Genomic DNA, 26,259 nt, shown 5'->3' with positions numbered 1-26,259 from the left:
CGAGTTACTGCACTGTATAAAGGGCAGAGGTAGGACATTTTTTGGTTTGGAACAAATTCTTCATTACTTTCACATTTAGTCACTAAGTCCAATTAGTTTTGACATCTAATGTCCCAACAGTCCCTGGGTTTTTGAGGATAGTGTGAACAAACTGTATTTCCACTCTATTTTGACCAGCAGACAATAGAGGTGAGCTAAGGGAAGTGTTTTAATGTCTCAACATACTGTAACCCTTCTGAGTGTAATTACTCGATATGCCCTCATGCAGCGTGAACAAGAGGTGGGGGGGGGTTGACAAGAACACAAAACATCATTTTAATTAGCAGTACTGTAGCTTTGCAGAACAACAAAGGCTCAAATAAATATTGTCTACATCAAACTTTGTCTGTAGAGCAGAAACCTTTTTGTTTAGGTACACAGCTCTCTAGTACTCTCTTGTACAATCTCTTGTACAATTTATCTAATGTGTGAGAAGGTTTGGTTTTGCATTTGATAGAAACATATTTGTTTCTATCACACCTTTTTTGGAGTATCCCGTGGACCATTAAGAGTGCCATAATACATGGGAGCTATAATCAACGATCTAAACACAAACTCATGTGCCACACAGCTGATCGAATGCCTGCTGGTGTTGATGTGATTTGCCTCTCAACAAGTCGAGGCAGCCCTTAAAGTCTGAGGGTGCCACCTACCAGCCTTGTTTATGTAGTTGGCCCTCACCCACAGAACATCAATACAGCAGCTGTGGCCCACACAATTACCAACCTTCGCTGTCTCCCTCAGATTTGATACAGTTTTTCATGCATGGGTGAGTTCTATAAATGTTGTAAGTGACCGGTTGTGGCCAATTTATATTTTGTTTGTGCCAACTTAGTTGTGTTCGCGTCAAGTTCATTCAGTTTATGTCACGTTCATTTAGTTTGTCAAGTTCATTTTATTTCTATCCAATTTCTTATTGTTTTGGGGGTATTGCACCACATTGCCACCGTAGCAATGACCGGTGCTACCTCAGTATTCATAACGATAAAATAACACTGTGAATTTCCAAACAAATCAATTCTAAGAGCTTTAACGAGCAAGTTATTGTGTTTCATTTGAAAACAGCATAACATTTTGTAAAAGCAGAATATGTGTCTTAATTCAGGAGGGGATTGTCTCTGTAGCTATTACTAAGAAGCTTGATCTTGCGAGTTTAGATAACATTAGCAACTCAGCTTGGCACATCTTAGATAGTTAACTTAATAATTAGTAATGAATTTCATACAAGTGTAACTTGATCACCTCACTTAAGTTGCGCTGCAGGAGTGACTCATTTTATGAAGCTCCCATTTTGCTTGTTGTACTTCTTTGTAAACAAACACACCCGACTGGCTTAAACCGCTGTTTTGGGAAATGAGAGGTGGCGAGTACCGGTAAGCTTCATAATTGAAAAAGTTTCAGAATGAAAAATCTAACGGGAGAAATGATGAACGCAATCTATTTTATATATTACCGAGTGCACAAGTTTAAATAAATACCTGCAGTCAAGTACTAATATTCAAAGCCCAAAAAACATTACTTACCAGAATGCTAACAAAATGCTAACAAGTACTAAGGAATCGTCATAGAGAATGCTAACTCAATGCTAATGAGCACATTGAGAACAATTTGTACAGTTTCTGACCTAATCAATGAAGTAACTTAAAAACGCAACACAGTTTTTCATGCTCAAAACAAATATTAGCCTGCAAGGGTCTTGATCCAGGAGGGGATTCTATGCTGTTACTAAGCAAATGCTTGATTTTGGAAGAAGCCCACCACTTAACTAGATAGCTAACTAGCTCTAAATTAGCAAAGTATTTAGCACATTTTAGACACTTCACTTAATAGTTCTAGATAGATAGATATAGATATTAGATATAGATAGATATTTAGCTGGCAAACATTTAGTTGTGAATTCCATAGTGTAATTAGATCACCTGGAGTATGCTGCATGACGGTGAGTGAGTCACAAGGCTCCGGTGTCGCTGTGTGCTTGTAAACAAACATCACGTGACTGGACTACCGTAAGCTACATAATAATGTGACAGGTGAAATGAAGAATGCAATGTTCTTTAGCTTCTTACGTATGGCACAAGTTGACTGCAGGTATTTACATGAAAAGTAGCTACAAATATTCACATTTTCAAGTTAACAGTTTTGACAGTATTGAAAAACCTGCCTGTGGCTTTTTCCAAATACCAAATACCTAGGGTATATACGGTATACCGCTAAAGCCTAGTCTATCGTTTATCTGAGATTAATAAACGTCCCTTTTTCAGGACCCTGTCTTTCAAAGATAATTCGTAAAAATCCAAATAACTTCACAGGTCTTCATTGTAAAGGATTTAAAGGTTTCCCATGCTTGTTCAATGAACCATAAACAACTCATGAACATGCACCTGTGGAACGGTCATTAAGACACTAACAGCTTACAGACGGTAGGCAATTAAGGTCACAGTTATGAAAACTTAGGACACTAAAGAGGCCTTTGTACTGACTCTGAAAAACACCAAAAGGGCCCAGGGTCCCTGCTCATCTGCGTGAACGTGCCTTAGGCATGCTGCAAGGAGGCATGAGGAATGCAGATGTGGTCAGGGCAATAAATTGCAATGTCTGTACTGTGAGAGGCCCAAGACAGCGCTACAGGGAGACAGGATGGACAGCTGATCATCCTCGCAGTGGCAGAGGGTAGGTAACAACATCTCCACCCTGCTGATCCTCAACACTGGGGCCCCACAAGAGTGCGTTCTGAGCCCTCTCCTGTACTCCCTGTTCACCCACGACTGCGTGGCTATGCACACCTCCAACTCAATCATCAAGTTTGCGGCCTACAGTGGTAGGCTTGATTACAAACAACGACGAGACGGCCTACAGGGAGGAGGTGAGGGACCTCGGAGTGTGGTGTCAGGAAAATAAATTATAAATAAATGATTGTGGACTTCAGGAAACAGCGGAGGGAGCACCCCCCTATCCACATTGATGGGACAGTAGTGGTGAGGGTAGTAAGTTTTAAGTTCCTCGGCGTACACATCACGGACAAACTGAATTGGTCCACCCACACAGACAGCGTCGTGAAGAAGGCGCAGCAGCGCCTCTTCAACCTCAGCAGGCTGAAGAAATTTGGCTTGTCACCAAAAGCCCTCACAAACTTCTACAGATGCACAATCGAGAGCATCCTGTCGGGCTGTATCACCGCCTGGTACGGCAACTGCTCCACCCACAGTCGTAAGGCTCGCCAGAGGGTAGTGAGGTCTGCACAACCGGGGTCAAACTACCTGCCCTCCAGGACACCTACACCACCCGATGTCACAGGAAGGCCATAAAGATCATCAAGGACAACAACCACCCGAGCCACTGCCTGTTCACCCCGCTATCATCCAGAAGGTGAGGTCAGTACAGGTGCATCAAAGCAGGGACTGAGAGACTGAAAAACAGCTTCTATCTCAAGGCCATCAGACTGTTAAACAGCCACCACTAACATTGAGTGGCTGCTGCCGACACACTGACTCAACTCCAGCCACTTTAATAATGGGAATTGATGGAAATTGATGTAAAATATATCACTAGCCACTTTAAACAATGCTACTTAATATAATGTTTACATACCCTACATTACTCATCTCATATGTATATGTATACACTGTACTCTATATCATCTACTGCATCTTTATATAATACATGTATCACTAGCCACTTTAAACTATGCCACTTGTTTACATACCCATACATTACTCATCTCATATATATATATATATATATATATATATATATATATATACACACTGTACTCGAAACCATCTACTGCATCTTGCCTATGCCGTTCTGTACCATCACTCATTCATATATCTTTATGTACATATTATTTATCCATTTACACTTGTGTGTATAAGGTAGTAGTTTTGGAATTGTTAGGTTAGATTACTCGTTGGTTATTACTGCATTGTCGGAACTAGAAGCACAAGCATTTCGCTACACTCGCATTAACATCTGCTAACCATGTGTATGTGACAAATACATTTGATTTGATTTGTAACAACACCTGCACAGGATCGCTACATCACACCTGCGGGACAGGTACAGGAGTTACACCAGGAACGCAAAATCCTTCCATCAGTGCTCAGACATTCCACAATAGGCTGAGAGAGGCTGGACTGAGGGTTGTAGGCATGTTGTAATGCAGGTCCTCACCAGACATCATCGGCAACAATGTTGCCTATGGGCACAAACCCACCGTCACTGGACCAGACAGGACTGGCAAAACGTGCTCTTAACTGACGAGTCGCGGTTTTGTCTCACCAGGGGTGATGGTCGGATTCGCGTTACACAGAGGCCTGTACTTTGGAGCGGGATCGATTTGGAGGTGGAGGGTCCGTCATGGTCTGGGACAGTGTGTCACAGCATGATCGGACTGAGCTTGTTGTCATTGCAGGCAATCTCAATACTGTGCTTTACAGGGAAGACATTCTCCTCCCTCATGTGGTACCCTTCCTGCAGGATCACCCTGACATGACCCTCCAGCATGGCAATGCCACCAGCCATACTATTCGTTCTTTGCGTGCTTTCCTGCAAGGAATGTCAGTGTTCTGCCAGCGAAGAGCCCAGATCTCAATCCCATTGAGCATTTTAGGACCTGTTGGATCGGAGGGTGAGGGCTAGGGCCATTCCCCCCAGAAATGTCCGGGAACTTGCAGGTGCCTTGGTGGAAGAGTGGGGTAACATCTCACAGCAGGAATTGGCAAATCTGGTGCAGTCCATGAGGAGGAAATGCACTGCAGTACTTAATGCAGTTGGTGGCCACATGAATATATTTTTTACACATACTGTATTTAACCCCTTTTTTAGGCACTAAACTACTTCCATTCACTTGTTTAACTGGTGTAAATGTCTGACTTCAACTGGCTACCTTCGGACTAGTCTTGTAAAACAATCAACATGTACAGTTGAAGTCAGACATTTACATACACTTAGGTTGGAGTCATTAAAACTCATTTTTCAACCACTCCACAGATTTCTTGTTAACAAACTATAGTTTTGGCAAGTCGGTTTGGCCATCTACTTTAAATTAGTTTAAATGTATTTGGCTAAGGTGTATGTAAACTTCCGACTTCAACTCTACGTGTTCGTGAGTCATCTTTCCGTAGAGGCGTCATTAGTGTGTAGCCCGAGCTGTTCGGATGCTACATTCAAAATTTGGCAGATTGGCGGGACCGACTTCAGACGAGTCCCGTAACGTTTGTGGGGATCGTAGAACACCATCGTATTCATCATCGTTCGGGCGCTTTTTTTATGGGATTTCTGCGGGGGTGCCGACGTCAACTCTAGGGGTTAAAGGCGTATGGCATCTTGAGCTGGGAATACATTCATGTCCTTTAGATTACGAAATGAGACACAAGCAATATTATTTACATGATATTTTGTATGTGTAAATAAAATATTGATATTCTAGTTCTGTCTTGTTGTACAGAGACGAGATAAAAGTTGAATTGTATGCTGCTGCTCATTGTTTACAGACGAGAATGAAAGGAAACAGTTATTCATGTCAAGCATTGATCTCTTTTTAAAAGGTGTCCTTGGTGGATATCTAAACAGAAATTGAGCACGGTTTTTCTAGCTTGTAAGAAACAAAAGCTAGATTGCATTGACAATAGCTCCAGAGGTTAGGCCTTTATGATAATATAATTTTACAGATTTCCATTGCGCTGATAAGGGCACATGTATAGCTCTGGACTTGAGGAAGACGCCCTCTGCACATTTGATAAGAATCCCTACAAACCCTATTTTCTTCTCATAAAGGACATCACCATTCACCACAAACCCTTTCATATCCCTATTTCCTTTTGGTGATTGTGAACTGTACACACTTTTCTCAACACTCTTTTGGTTGATAATGGCCAGCCTAATGCATCTGATATACTGTAGTTCTGTGCTGTTAGGTGAAGACCGCTCCCCACTGAATGCCAGTGTATTTGCCTGAAACACATTTCCTAATGGGTTCCACTCATGAACTCCTCTTACTGTTTTATGGATTAATTGTACCCATCTCACTGTTTTGACTGGCCAATTGTGCGCCGCCCTATGGGACTCCCAATCACGGCCAGTTGTGATGCAGCCGGGAATCGAACCAGGGTCTGTAGTGACGCCTCTAGCACTGAGTCCTATTATCAGTAAATCAAGAAAACCACACTACAAGTATACTAAACAAAAATATAAACAACGTGCAACAATTTCAAACATTTTACTGAGTTATTTCTGCGTCAGTAAGACACGTGAGGCCCAACTTTTATCAACACGTCTCCTTCGCCACTAGGATAAAGACCACTGTTACTCAACCCACAACTAAACATTCAAGCCCCCCCTTTGGCAAATCAGATCATGTGTCTATGCTCCTGTTTCCAGGAAGTACCAGCGACTCGCTCTGTAGAGAAATCGTCCTTCCGAGTAAGAGGCTATGTTGCAGGACTGCTTTGCTAGCGCTGACTGGAATATGATTCGGGACTCCAGAGATAGCATCGACTAGCTAACCACCTCCGTCTTGGGCTTCATCAGGAAATGCATCGCCGACATTGTCACGCTACAAGCCCTGTATTAACCCAGGGATTGAACACCACCCTCCTACTACAATTATCATTGATTAGATTTATTACACCACTGTCCATTGATTTCTATTAACATTTATCATGGTACTGGTCACACTTACTCCTGTTCACATGTGTATATATTACCATTAGTATGTATATAATCCTACTACCAGTCACCTTTCAGCCCTTTTTTTTACCAGGTGAATTGACTGGAACACATTCTCATTTACAGCAATGACCTGGGGAATAGTTACAGGGATGAATGAGCCAATTGTAAGCTGGGGATGATTAGATGACAGGGCCAGATTGAGAATTTAGCCAGGACACTGGGGTTAACACCCCCTACTCTTACATTAAGTGCCATGGGATTTTTAGTGACCACAGAGAGTCAGGACAGCCGTTTAATGTTCCACTCAAAAGACGGCACCCTACACAGGGCAATGTCCCCAATCACTGCCCTGGTGATTTGGGAAATGGTGCCTCCTACTGGCCCTCGAACACCACTTCCTGCAGCATTTGGTCTCCCATCCAGTGACCAACCCTGCTTCGCTTCAGAAGCAAGTCAACAGTGGGATGCAGGGTGGTATGCTGCTGTTTACATATATATCCTACTACCAGTCACTTTTTATGTATTAACCCAACTCAACCACTCCAGTACCCCTGCACATTGAATGGCACTGGCACTGATCTGTATATACTTTTTGCAGTTTTTTTAGTCTTAAACATTTTATTCTATTTTATCACTGCAATGTAAGAATTTCATTGTACTGTTTTACACGTAACAAATAAACTTTAAAACTTGAAAGGCTACGGCGGTCTTTTTCTAAGCAGTACAAAATATTGCTTTTTTCATGTCTTGCAGCATGGGGTTGGCCATGTCAGAGGCAAATTAAGAATGCCTTGTGCGTCTGAATCAAATGGAATGATATTCTCTTTTCCTTGCAGGAGTGCCCTAGTGGTGTGGTCAACGAAGACACCTTCAAAGACATCTACTCCCAGTTCTTTCCACAGGGAGGTATGTTGACACATCTGGTGAGAATTGTTCATTTGGATGGACAAAATGTGTTCGGCCAAAGGTGTGCTTTTTCTTTTGATTATCCGGTGGAATTGGGTCATTGGAATTGGTATGACTGGAAAGACAGGGGTTTGGGTTCTTGGAAATAAGCACCTGAGCACCTGAACCTTCTGTGGCACATCGATATTCAGTTAATTCAGCTCACAAAGCCCAAAGGTAAAGTCATGTTCTTCTACTTCGAAGTTCTCCCATTTTTTAATTCTCACACAGTTTTTTTTAAGGCACTATATTTCACCCAAATATAAATAAAACATGTTTATAAGACACTGGAGGATGTGTCCCCCAAATCACTTTTATATGATGTGTCCGTGGCTAAATATAGCTCAAAATATATGGCTCTGGAGGTCTCTAGCATTACAGCAAGAGAGACAAACGCCAGGGATATGGGAAGACTTGTCTACCTCTGCAAAACACACATCTTCATTTCTTTCCCAATGATAAAGTACAGGTGCCTATAGTACGTTAAAAATCTATAAAAATCTATAACTTTTCTATATAAACTGTTTGTATATGACAGTGCTGGATTGCAGCCAAAGTCACACAGATAGTTCTCCTCAACCAGTACCTGAAGCAATATTGTCTTCATACTGTAGGTAATAGATCTGCAGTATGTGTCTTATTGTCCACTGTACAATGATGGATTTCCTTTTAAGAAGCAATGTTACATTGTAATGTCGTTATATCGCTTGTTCTTTTGTGCTCCGTTTATTTGTTACACTGACTGGGGCAGTCTTTCCTGCCAGTCCCCCTGGGTTCCTTGCGTTTGATGGAATTGTCATCTGCATTAGCCCATACAACTCAACAAAAGAAACTCAGCACATTTTTATTTTTATCTCTCATCTTTACAGCAAATACACACGCTGTCAGTCAGTCGCAAACAGGCCAAGGTTTGAGAGCTCACGCAGGCACACAGACACTTAGTTCTGTTATGCTGCTTGAAAATATTTTAGGATTGCCAGAGAGTTGCAACCATAACATGTGAAGATGCAACATTGAAAGGGAGCGATAACACATCTTGCTTAAAGGCCTGCTACTGGGAGAACTATCAAATTAAAACAACTCTAAAATCTCTTATTCTTACTCTGCTTTGGGAAACAAACTTATGATGGCTTTTATGTTGACCAAAGGAGAAAAAACACCACAGATGAAAATGTCTAGTTGGAACCGCTGTCAGCATGTATTGTCCATGTCAATTAAGGTTGTGACTTGTCATTACAATGTTTGACCGAGACTGTGTCTCTCGTTTCAGACGCTTCGACATATGCACATTTTCTGTTCAACGCGTTTGACACGGATAAAGATGGATCTGTGAGTTTTGAGGTAAGCTAGTGTGTCCTTGACAATTCATCACTGACTGATGTCACTCTCTAAAGTATAATGGCGTTGATACATTTTACATTAGAGATTTGGTTCTATAGTGTCAAAGTTGATGCATGTGTGTTAATGCTGGGGAAGAACAAAAGCCTGCAGGTCTCCAGGAAAAGGATTGACAGACACTAGTCAATACCTTTTTTTAGTTTATATTTAACTAGGAATGTTCCATTTATATATCTAAACATTTTTAACATTACAGGTTTTAATATAGAATATACAGTTGTGGAGATTCCTTATATACAGTATATCAGTCTCTGATGAGATACTCAAGTTGGTCTTCTCAGTCCTCAACAATTGTTTACAGACAGATTATTCCAATTATAATTCACTGTATCACAATTCCAGTGGGTCAGAAGTTTACATACACTAAGTTGACAGTGCCTTTAAACAGCTTGGAAAATTCCAGAAAATTATGTCATGGCTTTAGAAGCTTCTAATAGGATCATTTACATAATTTGAGTCAATTGGAGGTGCTGTGGATGTATTTCAAGGCCTACCTTCCAGCTCAGTGCCTTTTTGCTTGACATCATGGGAAAATCAAAAGAAATCAGAAATTGTAGACCTCCACAAGTCTGGTTCCTCCTTGGGAGCAATTTCCAAACGCCCGAAGGTACCATGTTCATCTGTACACACAATAGTATGCAAGTATAAACACCATGGGACCACGCAGCCATCATACCGCTCAGGAAGGAGACGTGTTCTGTCTCCTAGAGATGAACATACTTTGGTGCGAAAAGTGCAAATCAATCCCAGAACAAACGTTGATGGAAGAAACAGGTACACACAGGTACAAAAGTATCTATATCCACAGTAAAACGATCCTATAACGACATAACCTGAAAGGCCGCTCAACAAGGAAGAAGCCACTGCTCCAAAACCACCATTAAAAAGGCAGACTACGGTTTGCAACTGCACATGGGGACAAAGATCATACTTTTTGGAGAAATGCCCTCTGGTCTGATGAAACAAAAATAGAACTGTTTGGCCATAATGACCATCGTTATGTTTGGAGGAAAAAGGGGGAGGCTTGCAAGCCGAAGAACACCATCCCAACTGTGAAGCATGGGGGTGGCAGCATCAGTGGTGATCCTAACTGACCTAAAACAGGGAATTTTTACTAGGATTAAATGTCAGGAATTGTGAAAAACTTGAGTTTAAATGTATTTGGCTAAAGTGTATGTAAACTTCTGACTTCAACTGTATATATATATATATATATATATATGGTAATCCCCCTCAGCATACATATAATTAACATTAAGGAAGAGTATAGGCTTACGTAATACAACAGACATGTTGTCATTGCTCTACACCCTAGTTATCTGGTGTTAATAAACATTGGTACCTTCTGTCCCATAATACTGGATAACCCTCAAGCCTATTTCATTGGGATCCTAAAAAAAACCTCTACAAATCAAATCATATGCATTCTTTATTATTTAAGTTTCAGCACTTCAAAGATATAATGTTCTCTTTGTTCAATTGTTGCTTTTTGGGAAGAATATTGTTGGGAAGAATGATACCAATGAATGAATTATGTCTTTTAGACTAGATATGGTAATCAAACTAAGTTCAATTCAAGTTCATTCTTTCTACATGAATATACTTTTGCGTATGTTGGATGTACCAGTATCATATCAATCCATTCAGGTTTAGCTGATGTTTGAGATATTCTTGGTACAATTGTATTGTGTTTGTTTAAGTGCAAAGGTCTAATGGGTTGTGTTTCTACTGCAGGACTTTGTAATGGGCCTCTCTATCCTGCTCCGAGGCTCAGTCCAGGAGAAGCTCAACTGGGCCTTTAATCTGTATGATATTAATAAGGATGGCTATATTACTAAGGAGGTACTTACCATTAATGTCGCAACATGCTGTCAACGATGATGTTGATACGGTAGATGATTGAACAGAGTGAATCATATATTGATTTCTTTAAATACGAATAAAAGGGATAACCATACTGCTCTAATAATTGTAACGTGTTGTATGAGAGATGACCTACTGTATGTAGATATAAAGCATGCCGTCTGTTGAATACTGGACAACCAGTCTAATGATATGTAAAGAACGATCGCCTACTTTGTCAATGTTTCATAGTATGATACCCTGAAAGTCGGGTATTGCATAATGTACTTCATTTCCGTTATCTTTCCGTTATAATGTCAACATTTCCGTTATCTTATTAACTCTCCGTTTTAAAGGAAATGCTTGACATCATGAAGGCCATCTATGACATGATGGGGAAATGCACATATCCCCTACTCAAAGACGATACGCCTCGGCAACACGTGGAGATATTTTTTCAGGTATGTTTTTTGTTTTTAAGTTCCGTACATTGTTGCCAAAATGTGCATATTATATTCACCATTAGCAGCATTTATTGTATGGACCCATAGTCCTTGTCATATTTAGATACAAATAACCCCAAAGTACAGTGACATTTGTTGTGAGGAATGAAATGAACAGTTGACCATCTTTTCAGTTTATTTCTGTCTATACTGTTACATCATATTGCGTTGCATTCTCAACATCTCTGCTCTTCCTGACCAACAGAAGATGGATAAAAACAAGGATGGAGTTGTAACCATAGATGAGTTTATTGACTGCTGCCAAAATGTGAGTTATTTCTGCCTTCTTTTCTGCAATCACATCATATGTTTTGCACAATGCAGTATTTAGTACCTCTGGTATTCACATAAGAGTTGTCGGTGAAGTAGGGACATATCTCTAAAATGTATGTTTGTCCACCAGGATGAGAACATCATGAGATCGATGCAGCTCTTTGATAACGTCATTTAACTTGTGGCTGACGTGGAGAGCTCTGGACCGGACTATCGACAGACGCTATTCTATCAACTGTACGCTGTTCAGACAAACATAAGGAAGTATTGTCACACGGAAAATGCAGTATAGATGTAACGGTATGAACCATTCTGGAATAACTGCAAAAAAAGCATTGATGTTTTCCAATCTTACCTTTTTCAATTTGAGTTTTGTGGTTTGATTGAGTAAATTGAACTCTTCAAACCTGTGTACAAAGATCTTAACAGCTGCGCCGCAGTCAGTATTTATCTGCAGTACAGGAAACCCAGCTGTGTTAGATTTTGCCACTGACTTTGAACAGATGGACAACAATGAGTTTGAAAGGTGAGCGGTTTTCCACCCACCATGGTCCATCCTTTGCTCTCCCAGGACCCAGATAAAATGTAGACTTAACATTGTACCATTTCAAAAATATATATGTATATACTATCTGAGGACTGTTCAACTTTGTTCATGTTTACTTGCCAACTAGAATGAGACAATGCACTCCACATTGCATTTGATGAGTCTGGACAGTATCCTTAGAAGCACACAGGTTGGTATTACTTACCTTGGGTCTACGCATAGGAGAAATGACCATCTTGTCACAAGATTATGCTGCTTCTAAATGTATTTTGTGACCCTACATGTGTGTATTTCCCTGTTTTGAGATGTTTCCTGTCGACATGTTTCCATTCATGTTTCGAATCACTATTTTGTGGTATGTTTGATTTTATTTATATAATATGGTAGTCAGTGTACAAAGGGATAGTCAGATGTTCAGTATTAAGCAGAAGCTAACTCTTGGGGTGAATTTACAGTCTTCTTGGGTATGTAATGTATATTGATCACTGTCTTATAAAGAGGATCACTGGGATGAAGTTATACAAGCAAATCTGATCTGTCACCTTTAGTTTTGTAAATATATATCCCTGTCCAGAAACAACCCCTAGCCCCAACTTTCTAGGCGATTGCAGAGATATGGGAGGATTGGACAGGTGTAATCAATATGGCGATAATTCCACTCGGCCTGTCAGAAGGCAAGGTGGAGTTATAACCTACTTCACTTTGTATCTATCCATACCTTTCAAGCCTTGTTTACACTGCAGGCCTTCACACTGCTCAAATCAGTTTTGTTTTTAAAATCCATTTTGGAACATTGACTGTCTAAACAGTAGGTTACAAGTGACCAAATCGGATTTGTGTGTTCAGACAGCAGTCATTTGCTGGTTGTCATAGTAATGACGGGTGTGTGCACAGTGGTGTAGGCTGATTGGTGGTGGTGCTCGTGCTTCTCAGAAGTTATGTGGCAAATTAAGGGGACAACAATGTCTGCAATGGAAGTTTCCCAGTTGCTTTGAATGTTCAAACACTTTTAAGGATAAGATGATCCAAGGATAGGATTATCCAACTTTCAAAACAAGTGGTAGCTGTTTAGCTTTCACTAATGTGTTTAAACAAACTAGTTACCTACTACATGTTCTTGTTAAACTGGCAACAAGCTAGCAAGCAACAATATATGCCAACTAAGTCTAAAAACCACACGAGGGAAATCAGATTTGACCGTTCAACCCAATTAGAATGGCCAGGAATCAAACCACCTACAAGTGTATTAAGGGTCTAGATTGTGTTGCTGGATAGAGGTTGCTTCTGGATGAGGTCTGTGTTTTCTTTCCTCTTGTTTGGGGCATGTGTCCAGGTTCTTTGCATAATGAAGACTGATTGGCTGTGGCTGTCTCTGATTAGAGCCCTGATAGGCCCCAAATGTGGGCAAGCACAGAGCATGCTGGGCAGCAGATGGGGCCTCACCCTCCCCAATCTCACTCACAGGTGGTTCCAAAAACCCTACTATTTAGTCCTCATCTATCTAAAAGGTTGGTACGAGCAAGGTAGTATCTGCACTATTTTGTGCAATTAATTTTTCTTGCCTTAATTGGCAATTCCTTATGTATCCATTGGAATATGTTCTGATGTCCATATGATTAAGTAAAGTCTAGGACAATAACTTGTTTGTGTACCTAACTTGATCTCATTTGACCAATGATTTTGTTCAGCTGGCTAATTATCTCCTAAACATATGGGTCAAGTTAAGTAGGGCACAGAAAAGCCTGCAATGAAAAACAAGTTCAGGTATAGCTTCTACAAATCCAAGAGTGGAAGACTCCTCTCTCTCGTCTCTAACATGAAGGCTCACTTTTTGTGAACAGTCCCATCACAAGTCAGAATGTTGAATAAACTTCATTTGAACGTACTTTACCTGTTGTCCGCTGATTTTTGTCCTTTATGTAGGAAGTCATCTGAGACAAAATATCCACCGAGTAGCATTATTAACACGACTTTCAGTACGCTGGTCTATATCGGTATGTATTTTCAATGCTGACGCAATTTGCATGCAACTTGCACAATATGTCAACAATGGCCGAGCTTAACCGAAGTACAGACTAAATGTTGTCCCAAACTAATTTCACAAGCCCTTCCAGCTGATTGCAGGGAACAGGCTTTTAGTCGACTACATTCGGTTACATTTGGCTATTGTTCACATATTGTGCATCACGTGAAATGCATCAGGAGGTGGAAAATACAAGCGACCGAACCTACCGGCGCAGCAAAAAGTCAGGTAAACAAATACTTTCCTATGGATTTGATCGCCACTACCTTCCAGCGAAAGGAACAACAGCACGGACAACCGGTAAAATAACCTAGTTTGTAGAGACTATTGCATATTTTTAACAGCGACTTTTTTCAGACTGATTATCCATGGCGTAACCATGATAAGTCTGATAGTTAGGCAAGTTCAGGTACTACCTGTTTCATCTCAACATTTTCTCCTTACTGAATATGTCTCTGGGAAAACAAGTTCCCTATGATAAAGTGACTTATGTCAATCTGTTATTCAACCTTGCATCCTAATGTATTTAAATCGATCATTATAGCATAAGGTGCATGAGGGTAGTAATTGGGTTCTATGATTTCTGATTTTATGCACTCAAACTCTGATCTTGGAGAATTTGAATGCATCAGAAAAAAGCCTGTTAAAATGAATCAACTATAATTTCTCATGTTTTTTTCTGTACTCACTTCTGTACTGAATGTTAATTTGCTTGTGCCTACCAAATGATACCTTCAACTTTAGCACTGTGACAGACACTTAGGGATGGATAGAAATGTACAGAATGGGTATCTGGAGGAAAAAGGGGGGAGGGTCATGTTTTTTCAATTTCAATCAAGGGGAGGGTTTAGTATATTATTTTATTTAGTCCAGGGGTGGGTCATGTAATTTGTAATTGATGAAATGTCTATATTTCTCAGTATTTTAGAATGAGTTGTTAGGCTATAGATCGATGTGTGCCGGTTGCAGCCCCTCACCTCTGATTCTCTGCTGGGCGCGCAATATCAAGTGGGCCTATAGGCTATTTAGTGTGGTCTCAATCAAATGATCCATAGCCTATTGTCTATGAAGTGCATGCTCGGAGAAGCACAGAAAAAAGTTATATTTCAAAGATAGCTGCTGGGATGGTGTAAATAATACTAGGCTGCATTACACACTGTAATGGATATTCCAACAATGAGCCCCGGCCTGCTCTGATCTTGCTGATCAAAAACCTTTTGTGTGCTGCTTAACCAGTTGCTGTATTCTGTATACAGTGCCTTTAGAAAATATTCAGATCCCTTTACCTTTTCCACATTTTGTTATGTTACAACCTTATTCTAAAATGGATTGAATTATTTTTGTCATCAAAATAAACACAATACCCCATAATGATAAAGCGAAAACAGGTTTTTAGAAATTCTTGCAAATGTACACTGCTCAAAAAAATAAAGGGAACACTAAAATAACACATCCTAGATCTGAATGAATGAAATTCTTATTAAATACTTTTTTTCTTTACATAGTTGAATGTCCTGACAACAAAATCACACAGAAATTATCAATGGAAATCAAATTTATCAACCCATGGAGGTCTGGATTTGGAGTCACACTCAAAATTAAAGTGGAAAACCACACTATAGGCTGATCCAACTTTGATGTAATGTCCTTAAAACAAGTCAAAATGAGGCTCCATAGTGTGTGTGGCCTCCACGTGCCTGTATGACCTCCCTACAACGCCTGGGCATGCTCCTGATGAGGTGGCGGATGGTCTCCTGAGGGATCTTCTCCCAGACCTGGACTAAAGCATCCGCCAACTCCTGGACAGTCTGTGGTGCAACGTGGCGTTGGTGGATGGAGCGAGACATGATGTCCCAGATGTGCTCAATTGGATTCAGGTCTGGGGAACGGGCGGGCCAGCCCATAGTATCAATGCCTTCCTCTTGCAGGAACTGCTGACACACTCCAGCCACATGAGGTCTAGCATTGTCTTGCATTAGGAGGAACCCAGGGCCAACCGCACCAGCATATGGTCTCACAAGGGGTCTGAGGATCTCATCTCGGTACCTAATGGCAGTCAGGCTACCTCTGGGAAGCACATGGAGGGCTGTGCGGACCCCAAAGAAATGCCACCCCACACCATGACTGACCCACCGCCAAACCGGTCATGCTGGAGGATGTTGCAGGCAGTAGAACGTTCTCCACGGCGTCTCCAGATTCTGTCACGTCTGTCACATGTGCTCAGTGTGAACCTGCTTTCATCTGTGAAGAGCACAGGGCGCCAGTGGCGAATTTGCCAATCTTGGTGTTCTCTGGCAAATGTCACATGTCCTGCACGGTGTTGGGCTGTATGTAAGCACAACCCCCACCTGTGGACGTCGGGCCCTCATACCACCCTCATGGAGTCTGTTTCTGACCGTTTGAGCAGACACATGCACATTTGTGGCCTTGTGTGGCCACATGTGTGGCCACATTTACAGGGCTCTGGCAGTGCTCTTCCTGCTCCTCCTTGCACAAAGGCGGAGGTAGCGGTCCTGCTGCTGGGTTGTTGCCCTCCTACGGCCTCCTCCACGTCTCTTGATGTACTGGCCTGTCTCCTGGTAGCGCCTCCATGCTCTGGACACTATGCTGACAGACACAGCAAACCTTCTTGCCACAGCTCGCATTGATGTGCCATCCTGGATGAGCTGCACTACCTGAGCCACTTGTGTGGGTTGTAGACTCCGTCTCATGCTACAACTAGAGTGAAAGCACCGCCAGCATTCAAAAGTGAGCAAAACATCAGCCAGGAAGCATAGGAACTGAGAAGTGGTCTGTGGCTATCACCTGCAGAACCACTCCTTTATTGGGGGTGTCTTGCTAATTACCTATACTTTCCACCTGTTGTCTATTCCATTTGCACAACAGCATGTGAAATTTATTGTCAATCAGTGTTGATTTCACAGAAGTGTGATTGACTTGGAGTTACATTGTGTTGTTTAAGTGTTCCCTTTATTTTTTGAGCAGTGTATTTTAAAATTTAAAAAACATACCTTATTTACATAAGTATTCAGACCCTTTCCTGTGAGACTCAATTGAGCTCAGGTGCATCTCGTTTTCATTGATCATCTTTGAGATGTTTCTACAACTTGGAGTCCACCTGTGGAAAATGTAATTGATTTGGACATGATTTGGAAAGGCACACACCTGTCTATATAAGGTTCCACAGTTGACATTGCATGTCAGAGCAAAAACCAAGCCATGAGGTAGAATCAAATCAAATCAAATGTATTTATATAGCCCTTCGTACATCAGCTGATATCTCAAAGTGCTGTACAGAAACCCAGCCTAAAACCCCAAACAGCAAGCAATGCAGGTGTAGAAGCACGGTGGCTAGGAAAAACTCCCTAGAAAGGCCAAAACCTAGGAAGAAACCTAGAGAGGAACCAGGCTATGTGGGGTGGCCAGTCCTCTTCTGGCTGTGCCGGTGGAGATTATAACAGAACATGGCCAAGATGTTCAAATGTTCATAAATGACCAGCATGGTCGTATAATAATAAGGCAGAACAGTTGAAACTGGAGCAGCAGCACGGTCAGGTGGACTGGGGACAGCAAGGAGTCATCATGTCAGGTAGTCCTGGGGCATGGTCCTAGGGCTCAGGTCCTCCGAGAGAGAGAAAGAAAGAGAGAATTAGAGAGAGCATATGTGGGGTGGCCAGTCCTCTAGAAGGAATTGTCCATAGACCCCCGAGACAGGATTGTGTCGAGGCACAGATCTGGGAAGGGTACCAAAACATTTCTGCAGCATTGAAGGTCCCCAACAACAGATGCTTCCATCATTCTTAAATGGAAGAAGTTTGGAACCACCAAGACTCTTCCTAGAGTTGGCCGCCCAGTCAAATTGAGCAATCGGGGGAGAAGGGCCTTGGTCAGGGAGGTGACCAAGAATCCGATGGTCACTCTGACAGAGCTCTAGTGTTCCAGAACCTTCCAGAAGGACAACCATCTCTGCAGCACTCCACCAATTAAGCGTTTATGGTAGAGTGGCCAGACGGAAGACACTCCTCAGTAAAAGGCATATGACAGCCCGCTTGGAGTTTGCCAACAGGCACCTAAAGAACTCTGACCATGAGAAACAAGATTCTCTGGTCTGATGAAACCAAGATTGAACTCTTTGGCCTGAATGCCAAGCGTCACGCTGTGGGGATGTTTTTCAGCGGCAGGGACTGGGAGACGAGGGAAAGATGAACAGAGCAAAGTACAGAATGACCCTTGATGAAAACCTGCTCCATAGCACTCAGGACCTCTGACTAGGATGAAGGTTCACCTTCCAACAGGACAACAACCCTAAGCACACAGTTGAGACAATGCATGAGTGGCTTTGGGACAAGTCTCTGAATGTCCTTGATTGGTCCAGCCAGAGCCTGAACTTTAACCCGATCGAACATCAGTGAAAATAGCTGTGTAGCGATGCTCCCAATCCAAACTGACAGAGCTTGAGAGGATCTGCACAGAAGAATGGGGGTAACTGCCCAAATACAGGTGTGCCAAGCATGTAGTGTCATACCCAAGAAAGCTCGAGGCTGTAATTGCTGCCAAAGGTGCTTCAACAAAGTACTGAGTTAAGGGTCAGAATACTTAGTGGCAAGAAAAAGTATGCGAACCCTTTGGAATTATCTGGATTTCTGTATAAATTGGACATACAATTGTGTCTGATCTTTGTCTAAGTCACAACAGCAGACAAAACATTGTGCTTAAACTAATAACACACATGATTGTATTTTTCATGTCTATGTTGAATACATAATTTAAACATTCACAGTGTGGGTTGGGAAAAGTATGTGAACCCCTAGACTAATGAAGTCAGGACTCAGCTAACCTGGAGTCCAATCAATGAGACGAGATTGGAGATGTTGGTTAGAGCTCCCCTGCCCTATTAAAAACGCTATTCACAAGAAGCATTGCCTGAGTGAACCATGCCTTGAACAAAAAAAGATCTCAGAAGACCTAATTGAACCTGGACCTAATTCAGAATTGTTGTCTTGCATAAAGCTGGAAAGGGTTTCAAAGGTATCTTTAAAAGCCTTGACGTTTATCAGTCCACGGTAAGACAAATTATCTATAAATAGAGAAAGTTCAGCACTGTTGCCGTCCTGCAAAGATGACTGCAAGTGCACAGTGCAGAGTGCTCAATGAGGTTAAGAAGAATCCTAGAGTGTCAGCTAAAGACTTACAGAAATCTCTGGAACATCTATGTTGAGTCTACGATGCGTAAAACACTACACAAGAATGGTGTTCATGGGAGGACACCACGGAAGAAGCCACTCCCGTACAAAAAAAAACCATTGCTGCACATCTGAAGTTCGCAAAAGTACACCAGAATGTTCCACGGCGCTACTGGCAAAATATTCTGTGGACAGATTAAACTGAAGTTGAGTTGTTTGGAAGGAACACACAACACTGTGAGGAGAAAAAAAGGCACAGCACACCAACATCAAAACCTCAACCCAACTATATGGTGGAGGGAGCCTCAGGGCCTGGACAGCTTGCTATCATTGACGGAAAAATTATTTCCCAAGTGAATCAAGACATTTTGCAGGAGAGTGTAAGGCTATCTGCCAATTGAAGCTCAACAGAAGTTGGATGATGTAACAGGACAACAACCCAAAACACAGAAGTATATAAACAGAATGGCTTCAACAGAAGAAACAAGAGTTCTGACCTCAACCCGATTGAGATGCTGTGGCCTGACCTCGAGCGGTTCACACCAGACATCCCAAGAATATTGCTGAACTGAAACAGTTTTGTAAAGAAGAATGGTCCAAAATTCCTCCTGACCATTGTCCAGGTCTGAACCGCAACTACAGAAAATGTTTGGTTGAGGTTGTTGCTGCCAAAGGTGGGTCAACCAGTTATTAAATCCAAGGCTTCACATACTTTTCCCACCCTGCACTGTGAATGTTTACAGTGTGTTATTAGTTGAAGCAGACTGTGTTTGTCTTGTGACTAGAGGTCGACCGATTTTATGATTTTTCAACACCGCCGATACCGATTTATTGGAGGACCAAAAAAGCCGATACCGATTAATCGGCCGATTTTATAAAATAAAAAAATGTGTTTGTAATAATGACAATTACAACAATACTGAATGAACACTTATTTTAACTTAATATAATACATCAATAAAATTTAGCCTCAAGTAGATAATGAAACATGTTCAATTTGGTTTAAATAATGCAAAAACAAAGTGTTGGAGAAGAACGTAAAAGTGCAATATGTGCTATGTAAGAAAGCTAACGTTTCAGTTCCTTGCTCAGAACATGAGAACATATGAAAGCTGGTGGTTCCTTTTAACATGAGTCTTCAATATTCCCTGGTAAGACGTTTTAGGTTGTAGTTATTATAGGACTATTTCCCTCTATACCATTTGTATTTCATTAACCTTTGACTATTGGATGTTCTTATAGGCACTTTAGTATTGCCAGTGTAACAGTATAGCTTCCGTCCCTCTCCTCGCTCCTCCCTGGGCTCGAACCAGCAACACAATGACAACAGCCACCACATCGAAGCATTACCCATGCAGCGCACGGGAAACAACCACCCCAAGGCTCAGAGCGAGTGAGGTTTGAAACACTATTAGCGTGCGCTAACAAGCCAGACCATTTCACTTCGGTCACACCAGTCTCATCTCGGGAGTTGATAGGTTTGAAGTCATAAACAGCGCAATGCTTGACGCATAACGAAGAGCTGCTGGCAAAATGCACGAAAGTGCTGTTTGAATTAATGTTTAGCGCCTGCTTCTGCCTACCACCGCTCAGTCAGATACTTAGATGCTTGTATGCTCAGTCAGATTATATGCAACACAGGACACGCTAGATAATATCTAGTAATATCATCAATCATGTGTAGTTAACTAGTGATTATGATTGATAACAGGCAGTCTCCTTGTGGAGTGCAACGAGAGAGAGGCAGGTCGTTATTGCGTTGGACTAGTTAACTGTAAGGTTGCAAGATTGGATCCCCCGAGCTGACAAGGTGAAAATCTGTCTTTCTGCCCCTGAATGAGGCAGTTAACCCACCGTTCCTAGGCCGTCATTGAAAATAAGAATGTGTTCTTACCTGACTTGCCTAGTTAAATAAAGATTAAATAAATGTGTAAAAAGTGTGAACTTGAAATCGGCCCTAATTAATGGGCCATTCCGATTAATCGGTCAACCTCTAGTTGTGACTGATGAAGATCAGATCAAATTTTATAACCAATTTATGCAAAAATCCAAATAATTCAAAGGATTCACATACTTTTTCTTGCCACTATATAAATGTGAAATTTTAGGTTTACATTCTTTACATAGTGTAACTTGCTACTACTATAGTAGATTTGATTAAAATCAATGTTTCTTGCCCATGATGTATTTATCAGACTTATTGACCTCAGAATAAGACAGATTTTAGGAACAGTTGAAGTCGGAAGTTTACATGCACTTTAGCCAAGTATATTTAAACTCGTTTTTTCACAATTCCTGACATTTAATCCTAGTAAAAATCCCCTGTTTTAGGTCAGTTAGGATCACCAGTTTATTTTAAGAATGTGAAATGTCAGAATAATAGTAGAGAAGTTTACGTACACTGTCTTCTTCTTATTTTCCTAATCAAGAAAAGAGGTAGGTCTACCTGTTTGACAGACGAAAATAGGCTATAGGCTGCTATATCCAAAGATTTATCAGGCAATTCCTCTACCCACCACGTTCTCTTTGGCCAACCTCAGTGTCAGTGAAGGGCTGTTGACTTAAAACCAAGACTTGAATTGAGGCGGTATTAGAGGGTATACCATAGGCCTACCTTTTTATTAAAGAAAATGGTAAAAAGCACAGACCCCTTGGCTTAAGATTTTGATGAAAATAAAAAGGATGCGAAGCTGAATAAACAGCAAGTTCATTACACAGGTTCACCTTGTGCCGGGGACAATAAAAGGCTCTAAAATGTGCTGTTTTGTCACACAATGCCACAGATTTCTCAAGTTTTGAGGGAGCATACAATTGGCAAGCTGACTGCAGGAATGTCCACCAGAGCTGTTGCTAGAGAATTTTATGTTAATTTATCCACCATAAGCTGCCTTCAATGTCGTTTTAGGGAATTTGCAGTACGTCCAACTGGCCTTAAAACCGCAGAGAAAAAAGTAATTCTGATTGGCTGGGCCTGGCTGCCAAGTGGGTGGGCCTATGGCTGCGCCCCTGCCCAGTCATATGAGATTCCTCGATTAGCACCTCATGAATTAATTTAAATTGTCTGATTTCTTTATATGAACTATAACTCAGTAAAATCGTTGAAATTGTTGCATGTTGTGTTTTATGTTTTTGTTCAGTTTTTAACAGAGCTTTGGTCCGCGATGCTTTATGCTCGAAACAAGCTGTAAAATACCTGGGAAAGACATGACAGTGATGCATATGGTGATATCATTGTTTAGTTTCTATGACATTCAGAGGCTGAGTTACAACCGTCTATAGCCAAGGAGACAAAAAATGTACTTTGCTTGGGAAGCAATCGAATTCTGTCACTATCAATTGATTAAGCTATTCACTTTCTGTACAATAGATGTTTAAACCTAGACAGATTTTTGGGAAACACTTGTGATCTTCTCTTTTTGGGTTAAGCCACAGAAGAAAAGTAGCCAGCAGTTAAAGCTTCCATTTTCCCCATAGGTCTACTCTGGGGTGGAACGGTAGGCCTAACTTTTGAAAGTACCATGCTCAGATTCATAATGACGTCTCAAATATAATTATTTGCAAACAAGGCACACTGATTTGGTATTGGAGAAATAGGCCTGTGTTCATCTTATCCTATCTCTGTCCATTCTTAGCCTGTAATTTGTGTGGTATTAAAATATTCTGTTAATATGTAAAATGATGCAGAATTGCATAATGTTTATAAAAGACCAATTTTCTTGGACCTGCAAATACAATGATCGATTCCGGCAATGCTTTTACAATGGAGATCTTTCGATCCCTACTCTTGTCGACGGTGGTCTGCGAACCCACAACCTGGCCGCGGTCCTGTGTGCTATCAAAATTCCTGCATTGCCATGTAACGCTTACAGGATGAAGAACAGTTTCTAAAACTGCATATCTAAACCTCTGGTCTGTCCAAAAAGTGAGGGTAAACGGTAGAGATGGTCTTTACCCACTTTGTTTTAATTATTATTTTGGGTATAGGGGAGGGTCACTTTTTTCAAGGGAGGATTTAGCTCAAATATATTCTGGTGAAGGGAAGGCCATCACTTTCATTTGAGAGTCCAGATTTTCTCCATGTAACCCTTATTATAAATAACTAAAAACATAAATTCACTCTCTTATTTGAGTAGCCTGTGGTGAAAAAATAATATAATGCTGCCACCTTCTGGTACTCTGAGCCTACCACTATTCATATAAACAAATCAAAATACATTTTATATTTGAGATTCTTCAACGTAGCCACCCTTTGCCTTGATGACAGCTTTGCACACTCTCAACCAGATTCATGAGGTAGTCACCTGGAATGCATTTTAATTAACAGGTGTAATTTCTTTGAGCCAATCAGTTGTGTTGTGACAAGGTAGGGGTGGTATACAGAAGATAGCCCTATTTGGTAAAAGACCAAGTCCATATTATGGCAAGAACAGCTCAAATAAGCAAAAAGAAACGACAGCCCATCATTACTTTAAGAAATGGCGGACAGTCAATCTGGAAAATGTCAAGAACTTTGAAAGTTTCTTCAAGTGCAGTCGCAAAAACCATCAAGCGCTATGATAAATGTTTCATGAGGACCGCCACAGGAAAGGAAGACAGCTGCAGAGGATAAGTTCATTAGAGTTAACCACCTCAGATTGCAGCCCAAATAAGAGTTCAAGTAACACACAGCTCAACAACTATTACAAGGAGACTGTGTGAATCAGGTCAAATTGCTGCAAAGAAACCACTATTAAAGGACACCAATGAGAAGAGACTTGTTTGTGCGAAGACACACAAGCGATGGACATTAGATCGGTGGAAATGTGTCCTTTGGTCTGATTTTTCCAAATTATAGATTCCAACCGCCGTGTCTTTGTGAGACGCAGAGTACGTGAACAGATCTCTGCATGTGTGATTCCCACCGTGATGCATGGAGGTTTGCTGGTGACACTGATTTATTTAGAATTCAAGGCACACTTAACCATCATGGCTACCACAACGATACCTCATCCCATCTGTTTTTCAGCAGGACAATGACCCAAAACACACCTCCAGGCTGTGTAAGGGCTATTTAAAAAATGTAAAAAATTATTTCACCTTTATTTAACCAGGTAGGCTAGTTGAGAACAAGTTCTCATTACAACTGCGACCTGGCCAAGATAAAGCATAGCAGTGTGAACAGACAGCAACACAGTTACACATGGAGTAAACAATAAACAAGTCAATAACACAACAATTTTCTTTTTTAATAAAAAGTCTATATACATTGTGTGCAAAAGGCATGAGGAGGAAGGCGAATAATTATAATTTAGCAGATTAACACTGGAGTGATAAATGATCAGATGGTCATGTGCAGGTAGAGATACTGGTGTGCAAAAGAGCAGAAAAGTAAATAAATAAAAACAGTATGGGGATGAGGTAGGTAGATTTGGTTGGCTATTTACAGATGGACTAGGTACAGCTGCAGCGATCGGTTAGCTGCTCAGATAGCAGATGTTTAAATTTGGTGAGGGAGATAAGTCTCCAACTTCAATGAATTTTGCAATTCGTTCCAGTCACAGGTAGCAGAGAACTGGAAGGAAAGGCGGCCAAATGAGGTGTTGGCTTTAGGGATGATCAGTGAGATACACCTGCTGGAACGCGTGCTACGGGTGGGCGTTGCCATCGTGACCAGTGAACTGAGATAAGGTGGAGTTTTACCTAGCATGGACTTGTAGACGACCTGGAGCCAGTGGGTCTGGCGACAAATATGTAGCGAGGGCCAGCTGACTAGAGCATACAGGTCGCAGTGGTGGGTGGTATAAGCTGCTTTAGTAACAAAGCGGATGGCACTGTGATAAACTGCATCCAGTTTGCTGAGTAGAGTATTGGAAGCCATTTTGTAGATGACATCGCCGAAGTCGAGGATCGATAGGATAGTCAGTTTTACTAGGGTAAGTTTGGCGGCGTGAGTGAAGGAGGCTTTGTTGCGAAATAGAAAGCCGATGCTAGATTTGATTTTGGATTGGAGATGTTTGATATGAGTCTGGAAGGAGAGTTTACAGTCTAGCCAGACACCTAAGGACTTATAGTTGTCCACATATTCTAGGGTCGGAACCATCCAGGGTGGTGATGCTAGTCGGGCGTGCGGGTGCAGGCAGCGAACGGTTGAAAAGCATGCATTTGGTTTACTAGCGTTTAAGAGCAGTTCGAGGCCACGGAAGGAGTGTTGTATGGCATTGAAGCTATTTGACTAAGAGTGATGGATTCCTGCAACAGATGACCTGGCATCCCCAATCAGTTGAACACTTTTTTGGTTACATGATTCTGTGTTATTTCATAGTTTAGAGGTCTTCACTATTATTCTACAACATAGAAAATAGTAAAAATAAAGAAACCCTTGAATGAGTAGGTGTCAACTTTTGACTGGTACTGTGTGTGTGTGTATAGAGAAAGATCAACTATTTATGTTCCTCTTTCACACCCCAACAATCTGCCATTTGCTACATCTTGGAAACTGCTACCATCGATAGTGTATGTTTAATTTGTGTAGGGGCCTAGCAGTGAGAAAAGACTTCAAGTAGTGAGCTAACTGGGCATTTAATGCGCTCACCTAATTACACAGCGATTCAATTAAAGGCTCCGAATGTTCACAGGCTCCTGTGTTCTGATATTAAGTGTGTGTGTGTAGTTATGTTGTGCTGAAATGTTCTTTGGTTGACGAAATGACAAAATAGTTTATGATTTAGTATTCTATACCATACTACTTACTGTTGAATTACATTATTTTGTTACTAAACTTCTACACCAGACTAAACCAACTCAATTGTTAGTGAGAATCAGTGGAATTAAGTTTAAAAAACACACACAACCTCTCAA

The 26,259-nt window shown here is 41.2% G+C and overlaps 1 protein-coding gene across 4 annotated transcripts in view; it reads left to right on the top strand.

Moving 5' to 3' along the window:
* The window catches only part of kcnip4a (potassium voltage-gated channel interacting protein 4a), a 258,413-nt gene extending 242,867 nt beyond the window's left edge, over positions 1-15,546 (top strand). For all 4 annotated transcript variants that reach the window (XM_024434735.2, XM_024434733.2, XM_024434736.2 and 1 more), the window contains exons 3-8: positions 7,545-7,614; positions 8,924-8,994; positions 10,786-10,893; positions 11,250-11,354; positions 11,602-11,664; positions 11,800-15,546. In XM_024434735.2, the coding sequence (XP_024290503.1) occupies positions 7,545-7,614; positions 8,924-8,994; positions 10,786-10,893; positions 11,250-11,354; positions 11,602-11,664; positions 11,800-11,847 (465 nt within the window). In that variant the 3' untranslated portion in view covers positions 11,848-15,546. The remainder of the gene's footprint in view (positions 1-7,544; positions 7,615-8,923; positions 8,995-10,785; positions 10,894-11,249; positions 11,355-11,601; positions 11,665-11,799) is intronic.
* The last annotated feature ends 10,713 nt before the right edge of the window (positions 15,547-26,259 follow it).

Source organism: Oncorhynchus tshawytscha, linkage group LG10, assembly GCF_018296145.1.
Source record: "Oncorhynchus tshawytscha isolate Ot180627B linkage group LG10, Otsh_v2.0, whole genome shotgun sequence".
Taxonomy (NCBI): Eukaryota; Metazoa; Chordata; class Actinopteri; order Salmoniformes; family Salmonidae; genus Oncorhynchus; species Oncorhynchus tshawytscha.
The sequence above is the reverse complement of the archived record's forward strand: the minus strand, read 5'-3'. Positions and strand labels throughout refer to the sequence as shown.